The sequence below is a fragment of the Neofelis nebulosa genome, chromosome 12 (genome assembly GCF_028018385.1).
Source record: "Neofelis nebulosa isolate mNeoNeb1 chromosome 12, mNeoNeb1.pri, whole genome shotgun sequence".
NCBI classification, from domain to species: Eukaryota; Metazoa; Chordata; class Mammalia; order Carnivora; family Felidae; genus Neofelis; species Neofelis nebulosa.
In genome coordinates this window covers 32,194,247-32,215,223 of record NC_080793.1, presented here as the reverse complement: position 1 = coordinate 32,215,223, position 20,977 = coordinate 32,194,247, and the positions used below count along the sequence as shown (strand labels likewise).

The 20,977-nt window shown below is 42.5% G+C and overlaps 1 protein-coding gene across 6 annotated transcripts in view; it reads left to right on the top strand.

Moving 5' to 3' along the window:
* The window catches only part of MSANTD3 (Myb/SANT DNA binding domain containing 3), a 28,779-nt gene extending 20,674 nt beyond the window's left edge, over positions 1 to 8,105 (top strand). For all 6 annotated transcript variants that reach the window (XM_058694754.1, XM_058694755.1, XM_058694753.1 and 3 more), the window contains one exon: positions 2,984 to 8,105. In XM_058694754.1, the coding sequence (XP_058550737.1) occupies positions 2,984 to 3,393 (410 nt within the window). In that variant the 3' untranslated portion in view covers positions 3,394 to 8,105. The remainder of the gene's footprint in view (positions 1 to 2,983) is intronic.
* Positions 8,106 to 20,977: the final 12,872 nt, after the last annotated feature.

The window sequence follows — 20,977 nt, the reverse complement described above, 5'->3', positions numbered from 1 at the left end:
TTTGGCCTGTGCAGTTTCCTTTCCATCCATTTATTGCCATAGTAGGTATTTTCCTGCTGATATTAAACTTACTCAAATTGCCCAAGTGGAAGAATACCTCCTTGCAGTGTCCTCTGCCCCCAGGAAAGCCCTTAGGCCATCCTATCCATTTTGCACAAGACTGAGTTGTTTTCTATGTTGGGTGGCTTTGTTTTACCTGGGAGACAGATTACATGGTGTGTGTTTTTAGCAGGTTGCCATTCCCAGCATAGTCTTTTTCCTAATAATTAGGAGAAGATTCTCCCCATCTGAACACTAGCTTCCATTCATTGGAGCTAATATTTGTGTGAAAGTTAAGTAACTACTCCATCAGGCTCCTCTAGTTTTAAGCTCCAGCTTCTGCCAGAAGAGGCCTGGATTTTTAAGAGCTTCTGCCTCTTAAGAGGTCTGGATTTTTAAAAAATATTTATATATTAGTACACATTTAAACTACAAAAGAACAGTTTGAAAGTAGAGTCATTTATTTCTCTGCTCCCAGACATGACCGTACTTGACTTCATGTTCCCAGCTCTATAGAGACAGATTTGGAGATCAAAATTTGGAATATGCACCCATATTCTTAATAATAAAGGGGTTTGTAGTGGATACAACTTGGAGGCAGCATTTTAAGATGCGTAAGTGGTCAGCTGAGCAAGGAAGGAGGGAGAGGAGGGAGAGGTTGTAGTGGTTGAGCTTGGATTTTGGAGTCGTGCAGACCTGGATTAGAGTGCTGGCTCTTTTAGCTAGCCAAATGACTTTGGATATTATATTTGGTTTTCTCTAATAATACCTCCCTCAGAAGGTTGTTTAAGGATTAAATGAGGTGATGCTGCAAAGCACTAGCCTAGTGACTGGTTAGCTACTCAGAAAATGGTAGCTGCCTTCACCATCATCATCATCAGGCCCCTAAAACTTGGAATCGTTTAGACAAAAATGAACATTTAGAAATGGGAAGAGATGAGCAGCATTGTAAGGGCATGAACTTTAAAGACTTAGAGGTTACTTAAGGTAACCTCTTTGCCGTTGTTCACACCCAAGGGATCTTATTCCCAGGGTGAAGCCTTTCCCATTTCCTTGTCCTGTGCCTTGGCTCTACTCAGAACACTGTCCTGTCTACACAGTTGTGCTGTGTTGGGAGGGATGTGACCCACCGCAACCAGTTCATTCCCACACATTTCTGATGTGGCCAGCATCGTCCAGGCCCTGGAATGCGTTCTCCACGAGGATGAATAAGAGACACTTTCTGTCTTCAGAGTATTCAGAGACCGGATGGGGAGGTAGTTAAGCCACCAGTTTTAACAAGTGCTCTGCCAGAGGTACGCTCAGGAGGCAGCAGGAGCATGAAGGAAGGACATCTAATTAAGGCATAGCCCTTGGAGTTGGGAAAGATTCCTAGGGAGATATTTTCATTATCTCTGGATGACACAGAAGTACTTTTAACCTTCTCTTTCAAAAGTGAGACTTCTACCTTCTTTCTCTTTAATCTTAATTAGGGACCAGTTATGGTTGTTACCTAACCCCTTGGAGTGAAATAATCTAAACAGTAGCCATTTTCCTTTTATTAACAGAGTATTACGAGTTAGGTTTCCCCCAGTAGCCATTAACATTCCCGGCATCCCATCTTCTGGAATAATGGAGTGGACGTAATAATGTAATCAACTCTGTTAATAAATTGATATTATTTTTCTCCAAGGAGACAATTCTCATTATTGGGAACATAAAGCTTCCCAAGAAAGCCTTGGAGTCACAGCTGGAAGACTCCATGGGTTAGTGGAGTTAGTGTCTTCCATATTGAAACTCCTTAATTGATAAAATGTCATTGCCCTATAAAAATACTAGTATGAATGTGGCACCAGCAAAACTGGCATCCTTTTGTATCCATAAGCTCTTCTCCCCTGTGTTCAAAGCTTCAGTCAATAAATATTTACTAGGCATCCTCTATGTACCAAGCAAAATAATTGGTGCCCAAGGATAAAAGAAATGAATAAGGTATGGTCCCAAAGTAATACTAGAACATGGTAAGTGCTATTACAGAGGAGTACTCATAGAGAAAGGAGCGATCTGGGGTTTCGCAGATGCTGAACAAAGTAGGGGTTGTGGGGAGGTTGAAAAGGAGAGTCTGGAATAAGAGTGCATGCTTGAGTGAGTGTGGGGTCCTGGGTGGGGAGTGAAGAGGGATGAATAGTTAGCCCAACTTCAGGCTGAAGGAACAGAGACAGAATTATAAAAAAGACCATGGCCTTTAAAGAATGTGAAATTTTTGGTACGATTGAAGGGCACCCAGGGTATTTTGGAGTAAGGCGAGAAAAAGGAAGGTCAGAAACCAGATTATGAGGGTTACTAGGCTGCAGTGAAAACTGAGCCAAAAATGGGAACCCCAGAGGAATATTAAGAGGTGAGTTGCAGGTGCAGCAAGAGTCTGAGTCCTGGAAGGAGCTTGAGAAGGAGCAGTCGGAGAGGAGGTGTCGAAAACTGAGGAGAGAGCCATGGTGTGGAAGCTAACAGAGGAAAGAGATTTCAGGAAGGATTGTCAAGGACTAGGGAAAGTGTTCACGGCCGGATGAGAAACTGAGACAGGGAGGTCAAACTGACGGAGAACTTAATCTGAAAACCCACCATTGCGCTCGTACCATGGTGTTCTGCTTATTCGGAGTTGTGCACACTTCGGTTTAGAATTTAGGTCAACAGTTCTTGATAAGCACAGTCTCGGACCACTGTTCCTATAGTTCACAGTTCTAGAAACCACATGACGAAACCCTTTATCATTGCTTCTGGAGGGAACACTGGTTTTGACTTGTGGGTTTTGAAAAGTCAGGTGTGGCAAGAGTACCCATAGACAAAGCAGGCCAAAGCAGACACTGTTTCCGCTACATCCTGTGATGGGGGACCTGTCATTTGGAATAGGATTGATACACTCTCTGCCTGTAAAATCTTTGAACGTATGTTTTCTGCTACTGTTTTTCAGAATCATTTGCTGTTTCAAATAGAGAACTGTGCGATGATGAGAAAGAGTTCATACATTTTCCTGTGTGTGAGGGGACCTCTCAACCTGAACCCTCGTGTTCAGCTGTCAGAATAACAGCCAATAAACACTACAGGAGCAAAACCTCTCAGGAAGGTGCTTTAAAAAAGATGCATGAGGAAGAACACCATCAACAAATGTCCATCTTACAGCTGCAGCTGATACAGATGAATGAGGTGCATGTGGCCAAAATCCAGCAGATAGAGCGGGAGTGTGAGATGGCAGAGGAGGAACACAGGATAAAAATGGAAGTTCTCAATAAAAAGAAGATGTATTGGGAAAGGAAGCTACAAACTTTCACCAAGGAGTGGCCTGTCTCCTCATTTAACCGGCCCTTTCCCAATTCACCCTAAGACTGTGGGGGCGGCTCCCTTGTAACCAATCTGTGTCGGCAAAGAAAGCCTGGAACATGAACTTGCGGTCAGTAACTTGTAACAGAGCTACAACTAGGAAAATTAGAGCGGTAGTAGTCACGTATTTAAGAATACATTCAGGTAAACTGCTGCACCCCATGTACCCCTTCAGTGGCAAAGAAGCTGATCCAGTCTCCTGAAAACTATCACTATGAGTGCTATGATTCTGAATGTAATGTCTCTTAATTAGAATTCATACAAGAACCACGTGTGAGTGTTGTTGTTGTATTTTTTTAATCAGAGGCAAGTGTGACTATAAAGGAGTGTGGCTGATTTTTTTTTTTTTTTAATAGCGGAACTTTTCTATCCAAGTGAACGCGTTCCCGTTGAAAGTGGCTGAAAGTCCCTGGAGGCCACATGTTTCTCCAGGGGTGATGCTATTGCTCAGAACTCGCTGGAGGTCTTTAGGGAAACCTCCATGAGAGCCTTTTTCCTTCCCCCCACCCCCAGTGTCATTCTTTGAGTGGCTTTTCTGATTTTAAACACCCAACATTTGGAAGGATATTTTCTCATGTGGCTCATGCACTGCCTTTGAAGGCCTTTCCCCAAAGAGGGGTTCCAAATAATGGCTCCAAAAGCAGTAGCTCTGTTGGAACTAAGGATGTAACTGCTTTGAGGGACAAATGTTCATTTAGATTTCTATAACCTATCATGTTTGTTTTATTAAAAGATAAGACTTGCAGTTTTATAGTCACACTGTGTATGTTTTTTAAAGGTGCTGCCAACCCCACTGTGCTCATTTTTGCTTTCCCTCTGTAGTTTCCTCCCAACTTTGTGCTACTGAGTTAATGGGTGCCCTGTTTTTAATCATCAGCCACCTAGGGAAAGGCCCTTCCCTCACCATGCTCATGGTGCTAGCTATTAGTAATGCTGTGGAGTTTGCATCACACGGTTAGCATTGGCTTTTTAAGAACCCGTTACCAGCATATTTGGAACTATGGATTGGTAAATGGATATTTTGATTTAGTTGTGAGATAGCTTCTCCTGTAGCCTAGTGTTAAAACCAGTTCTGGGATGTTGGGCACAGCAGTAGCTGGAACAAGAAAAGTGACACGTGTCAAGGCAGGTCAGCAATTTCTGAGCATGAAATTTCAAGGCCACGTGCTGGGGAAAGAAAAGTATGTGTGGCAGAGGCTATGTAGGGGGGTGTAGGGTGAGAAGCCACGGCCTGAATTCTGATCTTGGCTCTGCCTCAAAGTGCTGTGTGACCTGGGGTACCTCCTTTTAATCAGTGCCTGTAATAAAGTAAGGCATTGGTTTAGATAATGTTTAGAATCTTCTGCAACTCCTTGACTGTGGTGTGGTCTGCATAGTCTTGAATGGGTACTGCTAACATCCGAATTGTCCAGAAGGTATGGGTCATTAGGGAACAATTGATTACTGCTTTGGCTCAGCTTCCTGCCTTCCTAAGTTTTGAATTTGGGTCCTGGGGACTGTAAGTTGAGTAAGATAAACATATACTTGTTATTTAATTTACGCACTACATAAAACTTAAATGGATATCAATTTATACTCTGATCTTATTTTAAATATCTTAGAAGCACTGGTTATTTGAAGGAAAGCTATAAAGACTAGATTTGAAAGAAAGGATCCTTTTGTAAGGATTTGTATTCTTAATTTCATGCTTACAAAATGGACCCTTTAGAGAAGACACATCTAGGTAACGTCCCAAGCTTAAATGGTTTATGGAAGACAGAACTTGACATTCTCCATGCCCTCCTACCCGCTCAGGATTAGGGCAGGGAATGGCAGGCCCTCAACACAGATGTGAACAGAGTGAAGTTTCCCTTTGTTTCACCTACTGATCCATCTGGAAATCTTGTTAATATGCAGCTTCTGGAGTGGGGCCTGAGATTTTGCATTTCTTACAAGCTCCCCAGTTTTGCCAGTTCTGCTTGTCTGGTCCCCACACTTCCGCGTAGCAAGGTTTTTTAGAGGACTTTGTGAAGTTTTTACTTATCCTCCCCAGACTCTCCCAAATTGGGTTAGGTACACTTTGTGTATAGCAGTGTGCTGGACATTATCCTCTCTCAGAATTTATCACTGAAGCACACAAACAGCAATGCAGAACAACACAAAACATGCTCACACACATAATGAAATTATAAAAACAGAATGAATTCCTAACCAAATAAAGGATAATTAAACCGAAGCCTAAAGTACCGTGCTCTACTGTTAACGGTATTTATGAGTTTATAACGGTAGTTTTCAACCTTGGCTATGCATAAAAATAGTATTTTATAAATAATTAGTCCCACCTGGTCCCAATCCCAGAGTATTCTGGTTCAGTTGACTTGGGTTGGGGCCTTGTCCTCTACATTTTTCAGAAGGTTTATTGGAGGTTATGATACATCACTGGGATTGAGAACCAGTGGTGTAGAGTTCACAGTTATGTCTCATTTGATCCTTAATCCTGTGAGGTCATGCAGAAGTCAGGAAATGATGCTCAGAGAAGAATCATCTGGTACCAGACCAGTGGCTGGTAGATGGCAAAGCAGAACTTCAGTCCTAGGTCTCTCGACTCCAAAACAGATAGTCCCACCTGCCTGCCCCTATCCCGTCCCTCAAAGTTATATCATGGATTTGTTTTATCCTGAGAGTCAGATCACACCTGCAGTGTACTTTGGTGTCTTCATTCATGGGCAGGTATATGTTCATTTCACCATTGAGCAGTTCCTTACTGAGGTGGATATGCAATGACCAATTCTTGGTAGGTGCTGTAGGGAATAGACAAATTTTAAGACAGTTCACCATCCCCCACCCTGCCAAATCGTGGACACACCCAGTCGGGGAGGTAAGACTTACACGCAGTTGTCATGTACTCCATTAGTGCATGTCTTCAAGTGCATTTGTAGCTCTGAGGAAATGCCACCTCCTCCGGGAAGGAAGACCTCTTGGGAGAGGTGGTATCTGAGCTGAGTCTTTAGAGTTGGCATTTGGACAGGTGGAGGTTCAGAAAGAAGAGAACCTTTGCTAGATGCAACAGATGCAATCTGTTGAAGATTCAAGATGATGAGACACATAATTGGGAGGCAGTGAGAACATGGTGAATTTCCAAATTGGGCAGCAGCATGAACGCTGTGCTCCAGGAGGAAGATGAGAAGGTGCAACTGAGTTTAGGGAAGACTGGAGTGCAGGAGATGAGGTAGGAGGGTCTTGCCCTGGTCAGGATGAGATGATAGGATCTAGAGGAGGCTATCGTCAGACAGGGAGACCAATGTGAAGGGCACTGCAGAGGTGGAATCAGTCAGGCTTGGCAGTTGATTGCTCTTGTTGGAGAGGAGGGGTGAGGTGTTAAAGCTATGTGCCAGAAAGAACCATGCTGCCGATTGAAATGAAGAAAGGATGCATTTCTGGCTCTGACCCAACCTAGGAGGTGCCGAGAGATGAACTAACATTGTTGCCTCCATGCAGCCTCGAACATGGGATGGGAGGGAGCACCTCTACCCATCTCTGCCGTGGCTGGCCTCTCTTTGCTCTGACTTCTTCTTCCACCTGTCCCTCCGATGACACGTTAGCCCAGGGTCTTCGTCAGCCCCCTCATTTGGTGCTGCCTCAGCCACCAGTACCTCCAGTGCAGGTGGTGGTGCATGTCACCATCACTTACAATGGCTTTGCCCTAGAAAGATCAGAAAAGGTCCTTTCTTTAGTGTCCCACGTTGTATAAAGGGCCATTGGCCGAGAGGGGCTGTTCATGCCCATGTATGCCTATTACAGCCCCTTTATAAAAGTCAAACATGGAATTCTACCCTACTCATCAAAGTTTTAGGGAACGTTTTAGGAATTTTGCAGAGAGAATCTTGAAAGGCATTGACTTTGTTGTTGTTGTTTTGTAGTTGTTGTTGTTGGAAGAAAGAGACTAGAAGAAGAGGCAGCATGGTGGGAGAGTGCATTTGAGTTGTCAACAGCCTCTGCAGTGTCAGGTCAATTACATCAGCACTTGGTTTGGACCAGGGGAGAGGAATGGCTCTGCCTCCTGGGAATGTCAGAAGGACCTGATAATTATATTTGGCAAAGCCACGAGGAATGGCTCTGTAATGTCATTGTGAAGAATTACCCTTTTAATAGCATTTCTGGATGTCTGAGCTTTTCACATGGAGTGACACTTCTTTTCTGCTCTGGCTTTCTTCGTTGGGCTGCCTCCCACGGCTCCTCCTGTTCTTCCTCGCCCTTGCTTGATACCAGTTCGTGTTTTCTGTCTTCCACCTTCCCAGCCCTGTTCCTCCAGCCCCTCCTCCTGTACCCACCATAGCTCCTACTCTCCCCTGTTTTAGAGGTGGAGTCATGTGAGAATGTGTGTGAGGGAAATACTGGCCAAAGGGCAGCACATTCAACATCTGGTGTCAACAAGGAGAAGCGTAGCCTTAGACTAGCCAAACTGAGGACAACCTGCTTCCATGCTGCATCTGCTACTTTTGTGTTGGTGGGACTCAGAAGTCATGGGGCAAGATCACCAGTGATCCGTGACTGCAACAAATTATTTTCCTAATCGTGCCATATATTATGCCCTTCAACACAATTTACTAATCTTTGCCTCCGTTTCTCCATCTGTGAAAGTGGTGTAATACTTATCTACCTCCCTTAAATGTTGTGAAGATTAGTCTATGTTAGTAAAGCACTTTTGAAATAAAGAGTGATGTAAAGCATTTTAACATTATTGTTGTCATTGTGGAATGGATGCCCTCCTGTAGAGAAACTCCTTTATAGGGGAAGTACCCAGGTGCACTATGGTTCAGGAACACCCAGTGTAGAAAACTTACATAAAGTTACAAGAGTGAGATTATTTTCTTTGTGAAAAATTTCAACATGACATTTCCTAAAACAGCCCTTTGGTGCATTTAGAATGAGGTTCAATTTATAGAAGGGTGATTTAAGTAAATTTTTTAAAGAACATACGTATTGAACCTCCATAACCCACTGTAACTGTCAGGATTGCAAGCTGACTGTTACCCCAACAGTGCAGTTTATCATCATTAGGTGGAAAACTTATATTCCTACATTATCCAGATACCCAGATTCTGTGTGAGGGTTCCCTCACTGTTGCCACTCATTGGAATGGACAGAATGGTGATCCACTACTTCTGAATGAGAGGATCAGAAGCTCTAGTTCTGCTTGCAAGATGCCTTGACAGCACTGCCACTGTGTGTGTGTGTGTGTGTGTGTGTGTGTGTGTGCGCGCGCGCGTGCGCGCACGCGCATGTGTGTGTAAGATTAACCTGTACCTTTAGTAAAGGGCTCAGGGCGGGAGGTTCTCCATCCATAAATATGGGCTTCCTTCTCCTGGTGAGTGCCAAGAGATTTAATTGGGTTCTGTTCTGAGTTTTCTTTTTGTGGGTTTATTGAGGTGGGAGGGAGATTCCAAACCCTGTTACTTAAGAGATAGGTTACTTTTGATAAAAAGAATGCTTGTTAATAGAGAAAGTACTGTAAGTAGCAGAAGTCAGTAGAAGTAGAAGGTGTCAGGTTTTGTCCCATTCTTCTGGTTCAGCTTCCAGAGTAACCAAGAAGGAAGCTCAGTGGTTGTTGCTCTGCTGGTGAAATACATACGGATCTAGATTCTTATCCTTGAGTATTTTGTTTGTTTGTTTGTTTAAGTTTCTTTATTTTGAGAAAGAGAAAGAAAGCACAAGCACTCGTGTGGAAAAGGGGCAGAGAGGGAGAGAGAGAACACCAATGACATGGGGTTCGAACTCACGAATCGTGAGAGCATGTCCTGAACTGAAATCAAGAGTCACCAAGCTACCCAGGCACTCTTAATTTTTTTTAACATTTATTTATTTTTGAGAGAGACAGCATGAGCAGGGGAAGGGCAGAGAGAAAGGGAGACACAGAATCTGAAGCAGGCTCCAGGCTCTGAGCTGTCAGTACAGAGCCTGAGGTGAGGCTCGAACCCATGAACCCCAAGATCATGACCTGAACTGAAGCCGGACATTCAACCAACTGAGCCACCCAGGCGCCCCTCTTATACTTGAATCTCGAAGAGTGTCTTTGGATGGGCTAGTATTAGATCTTTTGTAGGATTGGAGGGTGGTTACTTCACACTTAACCACTGAGAAGTCTAGGGAGTAGCAGGGCAGAAGCTATTCAGGGGAAGCTCTTCTCAGTGTGATAGCAGAAGTACAAGAGGACAAGCCCAACTGTAGAAGCATTTTTATTTCAAATTTTGGTGTTAAATCTGCTAATATTTCCTTGGCCAGAGCAAGTCATATGGCTGGGCGCAAAGTCAAGCAGAGGGAAGTAGAGTCCTCCTAAGAAGGTGAAGTGAAGAGGTGAATATTTTGAACAATAATTTAATCTACCACAGTATCACAAGTGGGAAGGGAACCAGTGGAATACCAGACTTGAGACCATATAATAAAGAACAGAGAATCTAAGAGGAAATGCTTCCCTGTTTTTCATCTTCTACTGAGGCACTCCTTCCTTACTTCTTTCACTCCTCTTTCTCCTGGAGGAGAGCTTTTAAAGTAGTAATGATAATAGATAATAGGGATGTTGGATTAAATGAGTAATACGTATTTAGTTCTATGCATTTAGAACAGAGCCTGGCACATAATAAACACTAAGTTTTAGCCATTTTTTTCTCTCAAGTTTATATGGCTTCTAAATGGGGCCAGACAGATTTAAACCCAAGTGGCCTGGCTCTGGAGCTTATGCTTTTAAGAATCATAATACACATGGGGCACCTGGCTGGCTTAGTCAGTAAAGCATGCGACTCTTGATCTCAGGGTTGTGAGTTTGAGTCCCACGTTGAGTGCAGAGATTACTTAAAAACAAAAAACAAAGACAAGCAAACAGACAAAAAAAGGATCATAATACACCGCCTTGCTATTCAGAGCCCTAGTTCAAATCTTAGTTTTGCAAAGAACATGACCTTCTGAATATTAGACCATCATCTGTATAATATCTATTTCCCAAGATTGCTATAATGAGACTACAAATATGGAAGAGCCATATAAACTATAAAAAAGAGTCCCTAAAACTCTCTTCTGATATTCTGTGTTACAAGAGAATCCAGGACTTTCTTCTAACGTCACAAAACTTCATCTTAATCTCTCCTTCCAGCCTCCCCACTCTGACACTTCCTGAGTACATTCATCAGTCTCTCCATTTCAGAGCCTGGCTCTGTGAAATTACTTCCATTGATCCTTCTACCGGGAGTGCTGTCGGCCTCTCCATAACCCCTTCCCATCACCTATGCTGCTGAAGTGTCACCCATTCTTCAAAGTCAAGTGACACCAGGACACACTCCTGGAACCTGGGCTCTGGTCCCAGGTTTGCTAGTAACTCATCATGTGAGTGAGGGCAAGTTACTAGGTCTTTCTTGATATTAATTTCCTTATTTGTAAAATAAGGCTGTTGGAGGAGAGAATCTCTAAATTCCCTTCCCCTGTTCTAATTAGTCTCATTCTCAAGGTAAACTAATCTTTTCAATTTACTGCATGAAACCCAAGTTTTCAATTTAGTATCTCTTTAAAAGATTATGTGCACATAAATGGAATTCAAATACTGCATCCAAGTGGATCAGCCCCAAGGTTGAAAGCTCCACTTGTAAAAGTTATTGATGTTAGGATAATGACTGTACTTGAATTGTTTCTAAAGCAATCTAAGTACAGTCAGTGCAAGAACTTCTATATAATGGGCACAAAAGGGTTGCTGCTTCCCAAAAATGTAATTTTCCCAACAAAATGCAATTGGGTACTCTTTCCTTTAGCTATTTCAAACTGGCCAATGCTATAGATTATAGAATAGTTTTATTTTACAAATTGCCCTGTTCTAAGGCAATAATATGTACATTTTTATATATGCTTTGAAATTCTTATCAGTTGGTTTCAGTAGATGACATCTGTTGTAAAATCAGCACTGTCTGAAATCTACTTAGAATGAAAGGAAGGGAGTTAGCATTTATTGAACATCTTCTGTGGGTTCTAGGCATGTATGTGTATCATTTAATTCTTTGTTTAAATCTCGTTTAATGCTTAAAATACTCTGCAGGAGTAGGTAATATCACCTATATTTTAAAGATAATGAAATGGAAGATTAGAGAGGTTAAGTGACTTGTTCAGTATCACATATCTGAACTGTATGCTTAAAAAATTGTTAAAATGGTAAATTTTATGTCACTATAAGAAACAAAAATCACATACCTGGTAAATAGCTTAACTAGATTTAGGTACCAACTCAGTTTGCTTTGATTGTCCGTTTACAGCATGTGAGAAGATAAGCAACTTTGGTTATGTTTATCGAATATCTTCCACCACTGAGGAGCCAGAAACAAAGAGAAGCCGAAAGAAGAGCTAAATGAGGTTAAGGGTGTCAGCAACAGCAAAGCTAGTAGCTCAATTCTGTCTGACAACAAGCGGAGAATCAGGACCAAGACGAAGAAGAGAGGTCACCGATCAGTTTTGCCATGTAGATTAGTGTTTCTCAAACATTAGTGTGCATGGGAGTCACCTGAGCATCTTGTTGAAATTGCAGATTCTGGTCCAGTAAATCTGGGGTGGAGCCAGATTTTGCATTCCTAACAAGCTCCCAAGGTGCTGGTGATGTTGCTGATCCACGAACCAAACATTGAGTCCAAGGATTTTAGATCACGGTAAACTCCACGGCAGTGAAGTGTGGTTTTCAGATCCCTCTCACCAGAGAAAGTGAGGGTGCTTTCACAAAGCAAATTCTGGGCCCAACCCAGACCTCCTGAATCAGAATCCCTGAAGGCCGGACTGGAAAACCACACTTTTTTTTTTTTAAATAAATTTTTTTAATGTTTATTTATTTTTGAGAGAGAGACAGAGCGCAAGCAGGGGAGAGGCAGAGAGAGGGAGACCCAGAATCCCAAATAGGCTCCAGGCTCTAAACTGTCAGCACAGAGCCTGACATGGGGCTCAAACTCACAAACTGTGAGATCATAACCCGAGCTGAAGTCGGCCGCTCAACTGAGCCACCCAGATGCCCCTATACTTTTTTTTTTTTTTAAGTTTATTCACTTATTTAGGAAGGGGGGGCTCAGAGAGAGGGAGAGACAAAATCCCAAGCAGGCTCTGTGCTGTTAGCCCAGAGCCCAGCTCAGGGCTCAAACCCATGAACCATAAGGTGAAATCATGGCCCGAGCCCAGATCAAGAGTCGGACACTTACCTGACTGAGCCACTCAGGTGCCCCTGTAGATCTACACTTATAACAAGCTTTCCAGTTGCTTGTTAGGTATAATACAGTTCTGGAACCACTGCTAATAGGACATCAGCATGGCATGATAATAAAAATCACTTCACTTGTATACTCCTTTCTAGTTGATAAAGCCTTTTCACATTCTGTTTCTCCTGTACCTACAGCAAGATGATGAAGGCAATACCATTAGCCCCACTTTGCTGACAGAGAATCTAACATCTCCTGTGGTTAAGTGCTGGACTCAAAGGTCTTCTGACTCCTAGGAAAGTGTTCTTTTTATTATTTTGTGGCTCTCTCTCCCACTTTACCATATCTTCACTTATACTCCTACACAAATTAGAAGTTCTTTTATGTCTAAAAAGCTTTGCAGAGCAATTTTCTTGCTATGATGCTTTTAAAGATTTCAGTCTAATTTAATTTAGCACATTAAGAAGCACAGTTTATGCTTACAAGCATAAAGCTACCCAAGGTCATGGCAAAAAAAAAAAAATGTTTGATGAAGAAATAGACTGCATTGAGTATTTTAAAATCTTTTTTTTTTTACCCTCCACCTAGATTTACCAATTGTTAATGGCTTTTCTCTCTCTCAAGCACTTGAAAGCTGCAGATATTATGACATTTTGCCCCTAAATTCTTCAGCATGCATGCACTAAGAACATGTTCCTACATTACCATGATCCCATTATCACACCTAAGAAAACTGATATTAACTCAATAATATCATCTATGTGTAATCTACATTCAAATTTCTCAAGTTGCCTTAAGAATGTCTTTTATTGCTATTGATTTTCTCAGATTCAATCAAGGCTTATTGCATTTGGTTGGTTTTGTCTTTTTAGTCTATTTTAATGTAGAACAAACCTCTCTTCTCTCCTTTTTTGTTTTTCATGACATTACATTTAAAGTCCAGGCCTTGTCAATGTGCCCCACATGCTGGATTTATTTGATTTCTTCCTCATGATTAGATTTGATTCAGGTTAAACCTCTTTGGCAAGACTAGCATGTATATTATGTTATATTCTTTAAAAAAAATTTTTTTTTCTTAATGTTTTTTATTTGTTTTTGAGACAGAGAGAGACAGAGCATGAGCGGGGAAGGGACAGAGAGAGAGGGAGACACAGAATCCGAAACAGGCTCCAGGCTCTGAGCCGTCAGCACAGAGCCCGATGTGGGGCTCGAACTCACAGACTGTGAGATCATGACCTGAGCCGAAGTCGGACGCTCAACCGACTGAGCCACCCAGGCGCCCCTATTATGTTATATTCTCATTACATAACGTGGGGAGTCACATTGGTGAGGCTAAATTTGATCACCTGGTGAAGGCACTGTCTGCTAATTCTCTTCATTATAAAGTTGTGTTTTTCACTCATATGTAATAAGTTATCTGTGGGGTGATACTTTAAGACTCTGAATATTCTGTCCCCAACAAACTTCCACCCAATGGTTTTAGCATCCATCAATGATCATCACTCTGATGTTATTTCATGGGGATTACAAAATCATTATTAAATTAGTCTTGACTATTTGCTAGCATTTATATGGAAAGAAGGTATGCCAGATCTGAGAAAAATCTGAATTTAGTTCAGAAAGCAAAGGGTCCCCTTTGCCCCTTCTTAAGAAGCTGTCTCCCTTAAGGGCGCCTGGGTGGCTCAGTTGGTTAAGTGTCTGACCTTGGCTTAGGTCATGATCTCGTGGTTCATGAGTTCAAGCCCTACATCGGGCTCTGTGCTGACAGCTTGGAGCCTGGAACCCGCTTCAGATTCAGTGTCTCTGCCTCTGTCTCTCTCTCTGCCTCTCCCCTGCTTGTGCTCTGTCCTCAAAAATGAATAAACGTTAAAAAAAAGAAAAAGAAGCTATCTCCCTTAGAACTCCTCTGCTGGAGGTGAGTAGGAAGAGGGGTAGGTTTTTCCTCTCCCCCCACCCATGTTAATAAGTGCACACCTGAGATAAAAGCCTCCTAACTTCCTTTTCCTAAGCACTCCTGCTTCTGGGTACCTTTCTGGTCTGTGCCTCTGGTGCTGTGGATCTCTCCTGAGCTGTGCTGGGAAAATCATGTTTTCTTTCCCCTTAACATCAATGACCACTCTTCTCAAATCTGACCCCATGTTTCTCTGTAGTAAAGCAGTAATCTGGCTAAGAGAGAGGGCTAGGTACCTGATTTGAAGTGGTGTCTAGTACATACATTGCATGTTTTAGGTCAGTTTTTTTAAAAAAAGGAACTTTGCATAAAAGATAGGGAGAATGAGATTGTCCACATCAATGATGGTTGATGAAGACTGGGGTAGAAAGGCTAAGGAGGGAGTTTATGGGATTACAGTGGGGCCAAAGCTGCCTTCACCTGCCTTTTGATCCAGCCACTTCCCCCACCCACCATGCCCACTCCACCCCTATTTCCCTTTCTTGTCAGAGAACATCAAAGCCAGGATCCAGGAATTTCTTCGATATCTCAATACCATATGTGTAATACCCACATGAGTCAGCCTCCATTCTATCTTCCCTCTTGTTACAAATAAAGTGTCTTCTCTCAAGTCAATCCCTCCATCTGTGCTTTGAATTCCACCCCTTCCTGTCTTCTCAAGTATCTTGAAATTATCCTTATCCCACTACTGGTTATCCTTCATCCTGTTTGTATACTCAACTCCCCCCACCCCACTGGATCTTTATCATCATTATTTAAATACTGTACAGTCTCATCTCTTAAAAAGTCCCTCTTCTACCTACAGTCACCTTCTCTTCACAGCCAAGCTGTTTAAACGTTCTTCTCCATTTTCCACTTATTACTCATGTCTCAACATGCTCTAATCTGGATTCTGCCCCTACCACTTTACTGATGGCTTTTGCTAAAATCACTGATGACTTCAAGTGGATATAGCCATTGGACACTATTCAGGACTCATCTGCTTGATCTTTCAGCAACATTTGACTAGTTGACCACGTCCTGCTTCTTGAAATACCTTTTGGTCACTATGACATTGTTCTTTCCTCATTTTCCTCCTAATTTTCTGGCAATTCTTTCCTAGTCCCCTCCATTGGAGTTCCTCAGGGCTTCAGCCTAGGCCCTCTTCTCATTTTGTAGAATCTCCTACACTTTCAAGTCATCACATCCATTTCCATGACTTCAATTAATTGATCCTTTGATGACTCCCACACTCTATGCCCAGTGTAAATCTCTTAAGAACACCACACTTATAAATCCAACTGCTACTGATGGCTTGATACAGATACCTCACTGGCCCCTCAGACTCAGTGTGCCTACAGCTGAACTCATCATCCTTTCTCCAAACCTGCTTCATCTCTGAAAATGGCTATTTTAGTGAATGCCACTGAAGGTAGGGCTAACCCTGGCTTGACACTTTCTCTCCATCAGCCCCTATATATCTAGTTAGTCACCAGATTCTGTTGATTCCCCCCTCCCTTAATCTAATTCATTTACTTGTCCACATCTTCTCTAGTCCAAGCTACCATCATCACTTACCACTGCAATAGCTCTCCCATGGTTTTCTTGGGTACACTGTGCCTTTCCAATCCACTCTGTACACTGCAGCCCAAGTGATTTTTTCAACAGCATCACTGAGATATAATTAACATACTTTACAGTTCATGCCTTTAACCAAGTAATCTTTTAAAAACAAATCTGAGCAGGCTATTTCCTGTTTATAATCTTAGGATGGAGTTTGAATCCTTATCCTGGTTTAAAAGGCCCTGTGTGATCTGGCCTGTGCTTCCTGAAGTCTCCAACTTCATTCTTTTTTTTTTTTTTCAACTTCATTCTTTATGTCATTCACCTCCTCACTTTCTGAAACTTCGGCCACAGCTGTCTTCTCTAACCTTGCCATATTCTTTCGTTTTTTTTATGTCAAACTTTCTTCATGGAATACTGTTCTCTTTCTACCTCCTTCTAACTCTTCATCAGTCTTCCAGCCTTAGCTTAAATGTTACTTCTCTGGAGAAGTTTTCCTTGATACTCTTAGCCCCTGGTATGTAAGGGGTCCCTGTCTGATGCTTTCACACATACTTTGCAAAACCCTTCACAATTGTAATGGATTGTTTAAAGTCTGACTCCCTATTGGACTCTAGGACAGGGACTGTGTCTATCTTGTTCACTTGTGCATCTTTAGTGCCTAACACTGGCACATAACAAACACTGTTGGATGGATGTCGGATGAATGGCACTACTGTCACCACTCTCCATACCCTACCGTGACCCCTGCTCCCACTGTTGTTGAAACCACCACTACCAGAGCTACCCTGAGTCTTATTATGATTGTTCTGTGTTGAGAGAAACAGCTCCAGCATGCAGTCTGTGTTTCACCTTTATAACTTCCTTAATTAGGAACCCAGACTAAGTGCCGAGTCTAACTGTATTGACCCTGATGTTGAGTCCTAAGGCCATCAGACTGTAGGAAATAATTTTCAACTTAGAACCAAAGGAGGAGAATTAAAAAACGGCTGACTCAATTTAAGCTCACATGTACCGATGATTTGCTATATATGGTGATGTGTGCATGGATACACACATGTACATGTGCATGTACAAACACAGAGCCCAGCTGTTACACTTAGATTTGCATACATACACCCTCTCAGAGAGGCAACCTGATATATACTCATTCCCTACATATGTACACAGAGAGTAAAATGGCATATGCTTGGCACTTTTGCATATGTACAGAGGCAAGCTGATATACTCATTACATATGTACACACACAGGCAAATGACATATGTTCCATACATATGTATACATACAGAGGCAAGCTGACATACTTAAATACACATAGTGGCAAAATGTAGTTATTTAACTCCACTGGGCTCGCTTTAATTCCTCCACGTAGTTAGCTCCTTGCTTTCTCTCTTTTTCATGATTCTTAGCTCAGTGGATGCCATTCTCAAGTTCCCAGGCTCTTGGCTGTAACCTCGTGTCCTTCCCTTTGACCCACCTGGCTATTTGTCACCACTTTCCTCCTCCTTGTTTGGCTGCCTCCGCCAGTCAGGAGGCTGCCCTCCTGCAAGTCTCTCCGGCAACCAGCCAGCTCATATGAACTGTTTTGACTGCTGACTTTATCTCTTTTGAGTTTTTTTTTTTTAGACCATAGGCTTTCGAGTCAGACAGACCTTGATTTCAGCATCAGGCCTGCTGACCGCTCACCGTGTAACCTCAGGCAAATGATTTAACCTCTCCAAATCTCAGTTTTCTCATCTACAGAATGAGGATAATAATATCACCTTCCCCATTAGGTTTTTGGAAACATTATATTAGATAATACACATGAAGCTCTTAGCCTAGTATATAAATGCAGTTAACGGCTACTGCCACTAATAAGAACTATCACTTATTATGTGCTTACTTTGCCACGACTACTCCTAGCCAATTATTTATTGAGTACTTACAATGTACTAAGCATGAATCTAAGCATTTTGCCCATACAAACCCATTTTCTTCTTAAAACAACACTGTGAGGCAGATAGAAGTTTGATTTCCACGCTACAGATTATGCAACTGAGGCATAGAGAAGTTCAATAACTTGCCCAAGGTCATAGAGGTAGCAAGTGGCAGAGTTAAGATGCAAAACTAGATGGTTTGGTTCCAGAGCTTACACTCTTAATTACGATGCTATACCTCTTACTACCATTTATGTGTGATTGTCAGAGAAGCTATTTCTTTGGTACAATCCTTTATGAGTTAAACCCTGGGAGAAATTTTTGAATTGCAGCTGAAAATTTCCATTTGCTGAAAGATGAGGAAAAATCTTAATTCTGTATTCAGGGCAATACTGCACAACTGAACGACAAGAAGACCTGCAGGAGAAACCCAGAGATGCCGCCTCCGTCTCCCTACCCACTCATAGAGACTGTTTGGGTGAGAAGCCTTTCAAATTGACAGAATTATAGTGGTGAAGCCTGTTCTCCAGGCGGAGTGAGCCTACTTCTCTGGATTCCCATAGCACTTTTTTGTTCAGATATCTGTAACCCTTGCCTCCTTGGCTTCTGCCCATCTATGTAATTGAGGACCATTAAGGGGATGTGGGTAACAATCATAGTGCTTTCAACTGGAGTTGTAATTACAAGCAGCGTAATCACATTACTGTAATCCCTGCATGATCACAAGAAGCCCAACTAAAGTCTCCTGACATGCTGGCAGGGGGCTCAGGACTGTTTGTGCACACTCCTTGGTGGCTGCAGTCTCAGTGGTGACAATCTTTGCTCCATTTTGTATTAGATGATGATGCTTCTCCACCAGCTCGCTCACCTTAGTGATGTGGCGGGGCTCTGGAACCAGAGTCAGGTGACTCCAACTTCCTAGTTTTGTAGTTTGAGTAGTCACTTACCCTCATAAACCTCAATTTCCTCATTTATAAAATGGAAATAATACCTACCAACAGTGGGTGGGAAGATTAGTGACAACAAATACAAAGTGGCTGGCAGTACCTGGGATATAGTAGGTCTTCCGCGAATTATAGTTGCTATTGTTATGGCCTGATCCAACAATTATTCTCTCCCACTGGTATTATTGTTATGAGGTCTCCTCACTAGACTAGACGTTTTATAAGAAGCAGGGACTTTGTTTTGTTCACTGCTATTTCTTGGCATCTAGAACAGTGCCTACATCATAGTAGATACTCAGTAAATATTTGTTGAATCAATGAATGAGGTTTAAAACAAGCTGACCTTGCTGTCTTTACTACACTGGCTGACATTCAGACCCTTTTTACTCACAGGCATTTGCTCATGATGTTCCCTCTGCCTGGAACATTCCCTCTTCACTTGGTTAACTTTACTCACCCTTTTTGTAAACCTCTGAACTTCCACTTCATAGTATTTATCAACATTGTTGCAATTTCACTTAAAAAAGTGTTTTTTTGGGGGCGCCTGGGTGGCTCAGTCGGTTGGGCGTCCGACTTCGGCTCAGGTCATGATCTCACGGTCCGTGGGTTCGAGCCCCGTGTCGGGCTCTGTGCTGACAGCTCGGAGCCTGGAGCCTGTTTCAGATTCTGTGTCTCTCTCTCTCTGTGACCCTCCCCCGTTCATGCTCTGTCTCTCTCTGTCTCAAAAATAATAAAAAAACGTTAAAAAAAATGTGGTTTTTTTAATTTATCTTGAGAGACATAAAGAGAGAGAGCGAGCAGGGTAGGGGCAGAGAGAGAGAGAGAGAGAGAGAGAGAGAGAGAGAGAGAGAATCCCAAGCCAGTTCCATCGGCTCTGTCAGCACAGAGCTTGATGCCAGGCTTGATCTCACCAAGAGCGAGATCACAACCTGAGCTGAAATTGAAAGTCGGATGCTTAACTGATTGAGTCACCCAGGTGCTCCGCAATTTCACTTTTATTTGCATAATTGTTTAATATTTGACTGTAAACTTCATTAAGACAGGGACCAGGTCTGTTGTGCTCACCATTGTATTTTCAGGAATGAGAAGTAGGTCTTCAGTACAGACTTAATGAATGAATGAATGATTTCACTCTTTACTTAAAAAAAATTTTTTTTTAAATGTTTTATTTATTTTTGAGACAGAGAGAGACAGAGCATGAGCAGGGGAGGGGCAGAGAGAGAAGGAAACACAGAATCTGAAGCAGGCTCTAGGCTCTGAGCTGTCAGCACAGAGCCCGACGCGGGGCTTGAACTCACAAACCACTCACAAACCGCAAGATCATGACCTGAGCCGAAGTCGGATGCTTAACCGACTGAGCCACCCAGGCACTCCTACTTTTTTTTTTTTTAAAAAGGGTTGCTTTCTCTAGGAAGGGGAGTCCAATTTCTGAAGAGGGCCAGAGGTCAGCCCCAGGCTTGTGTCAGTGCTGTACCATAAATCATTTCAGTGTTTCTGGAGTGAGCTCAAGTGCTGTGACTCTCTCCTACTAGGGCCAATTTGTCAGTCCCAAATTGTCTCATTACCATTTATCAGGCCTTCATTATGCAGCTAGACCCTGCAGCGGGAGGTCCAGAAAAGCCCGAATTTTGGCCAGGCTGGGAGTGTGGAGTAGGATTTGCCATTTACTCCTACCCCCGCCCTCATGCTCCATTTCAATCTAGTGTTTATCACACTGAGTTGTAATTGCTAATTTTCAGATGTCCTCCCCTCCTCCTCCTGAGACAGTGAGGCAGAATTATCTCTCACCCCTCAAGGCTACTGTGGTGCCTAGCACACAGCAGATGCTCACAAAGAATTCTTGAGGGAATGAGATGTTTTCCATGAGTGAAGCCTTATTGAGGACAAAAGCCAACTCATAGGAGAGGGCACTACTTTTTGCCTTTTTTTTTTTTTTTCAAATTTGAGCCCATAAATCCTTTTTAAAGTTAATTTGGGTTGGTTTTTCTGTTACTGGGAGCTGAAAACATTCTGACAGAGCATAAATAATGACATTCAAG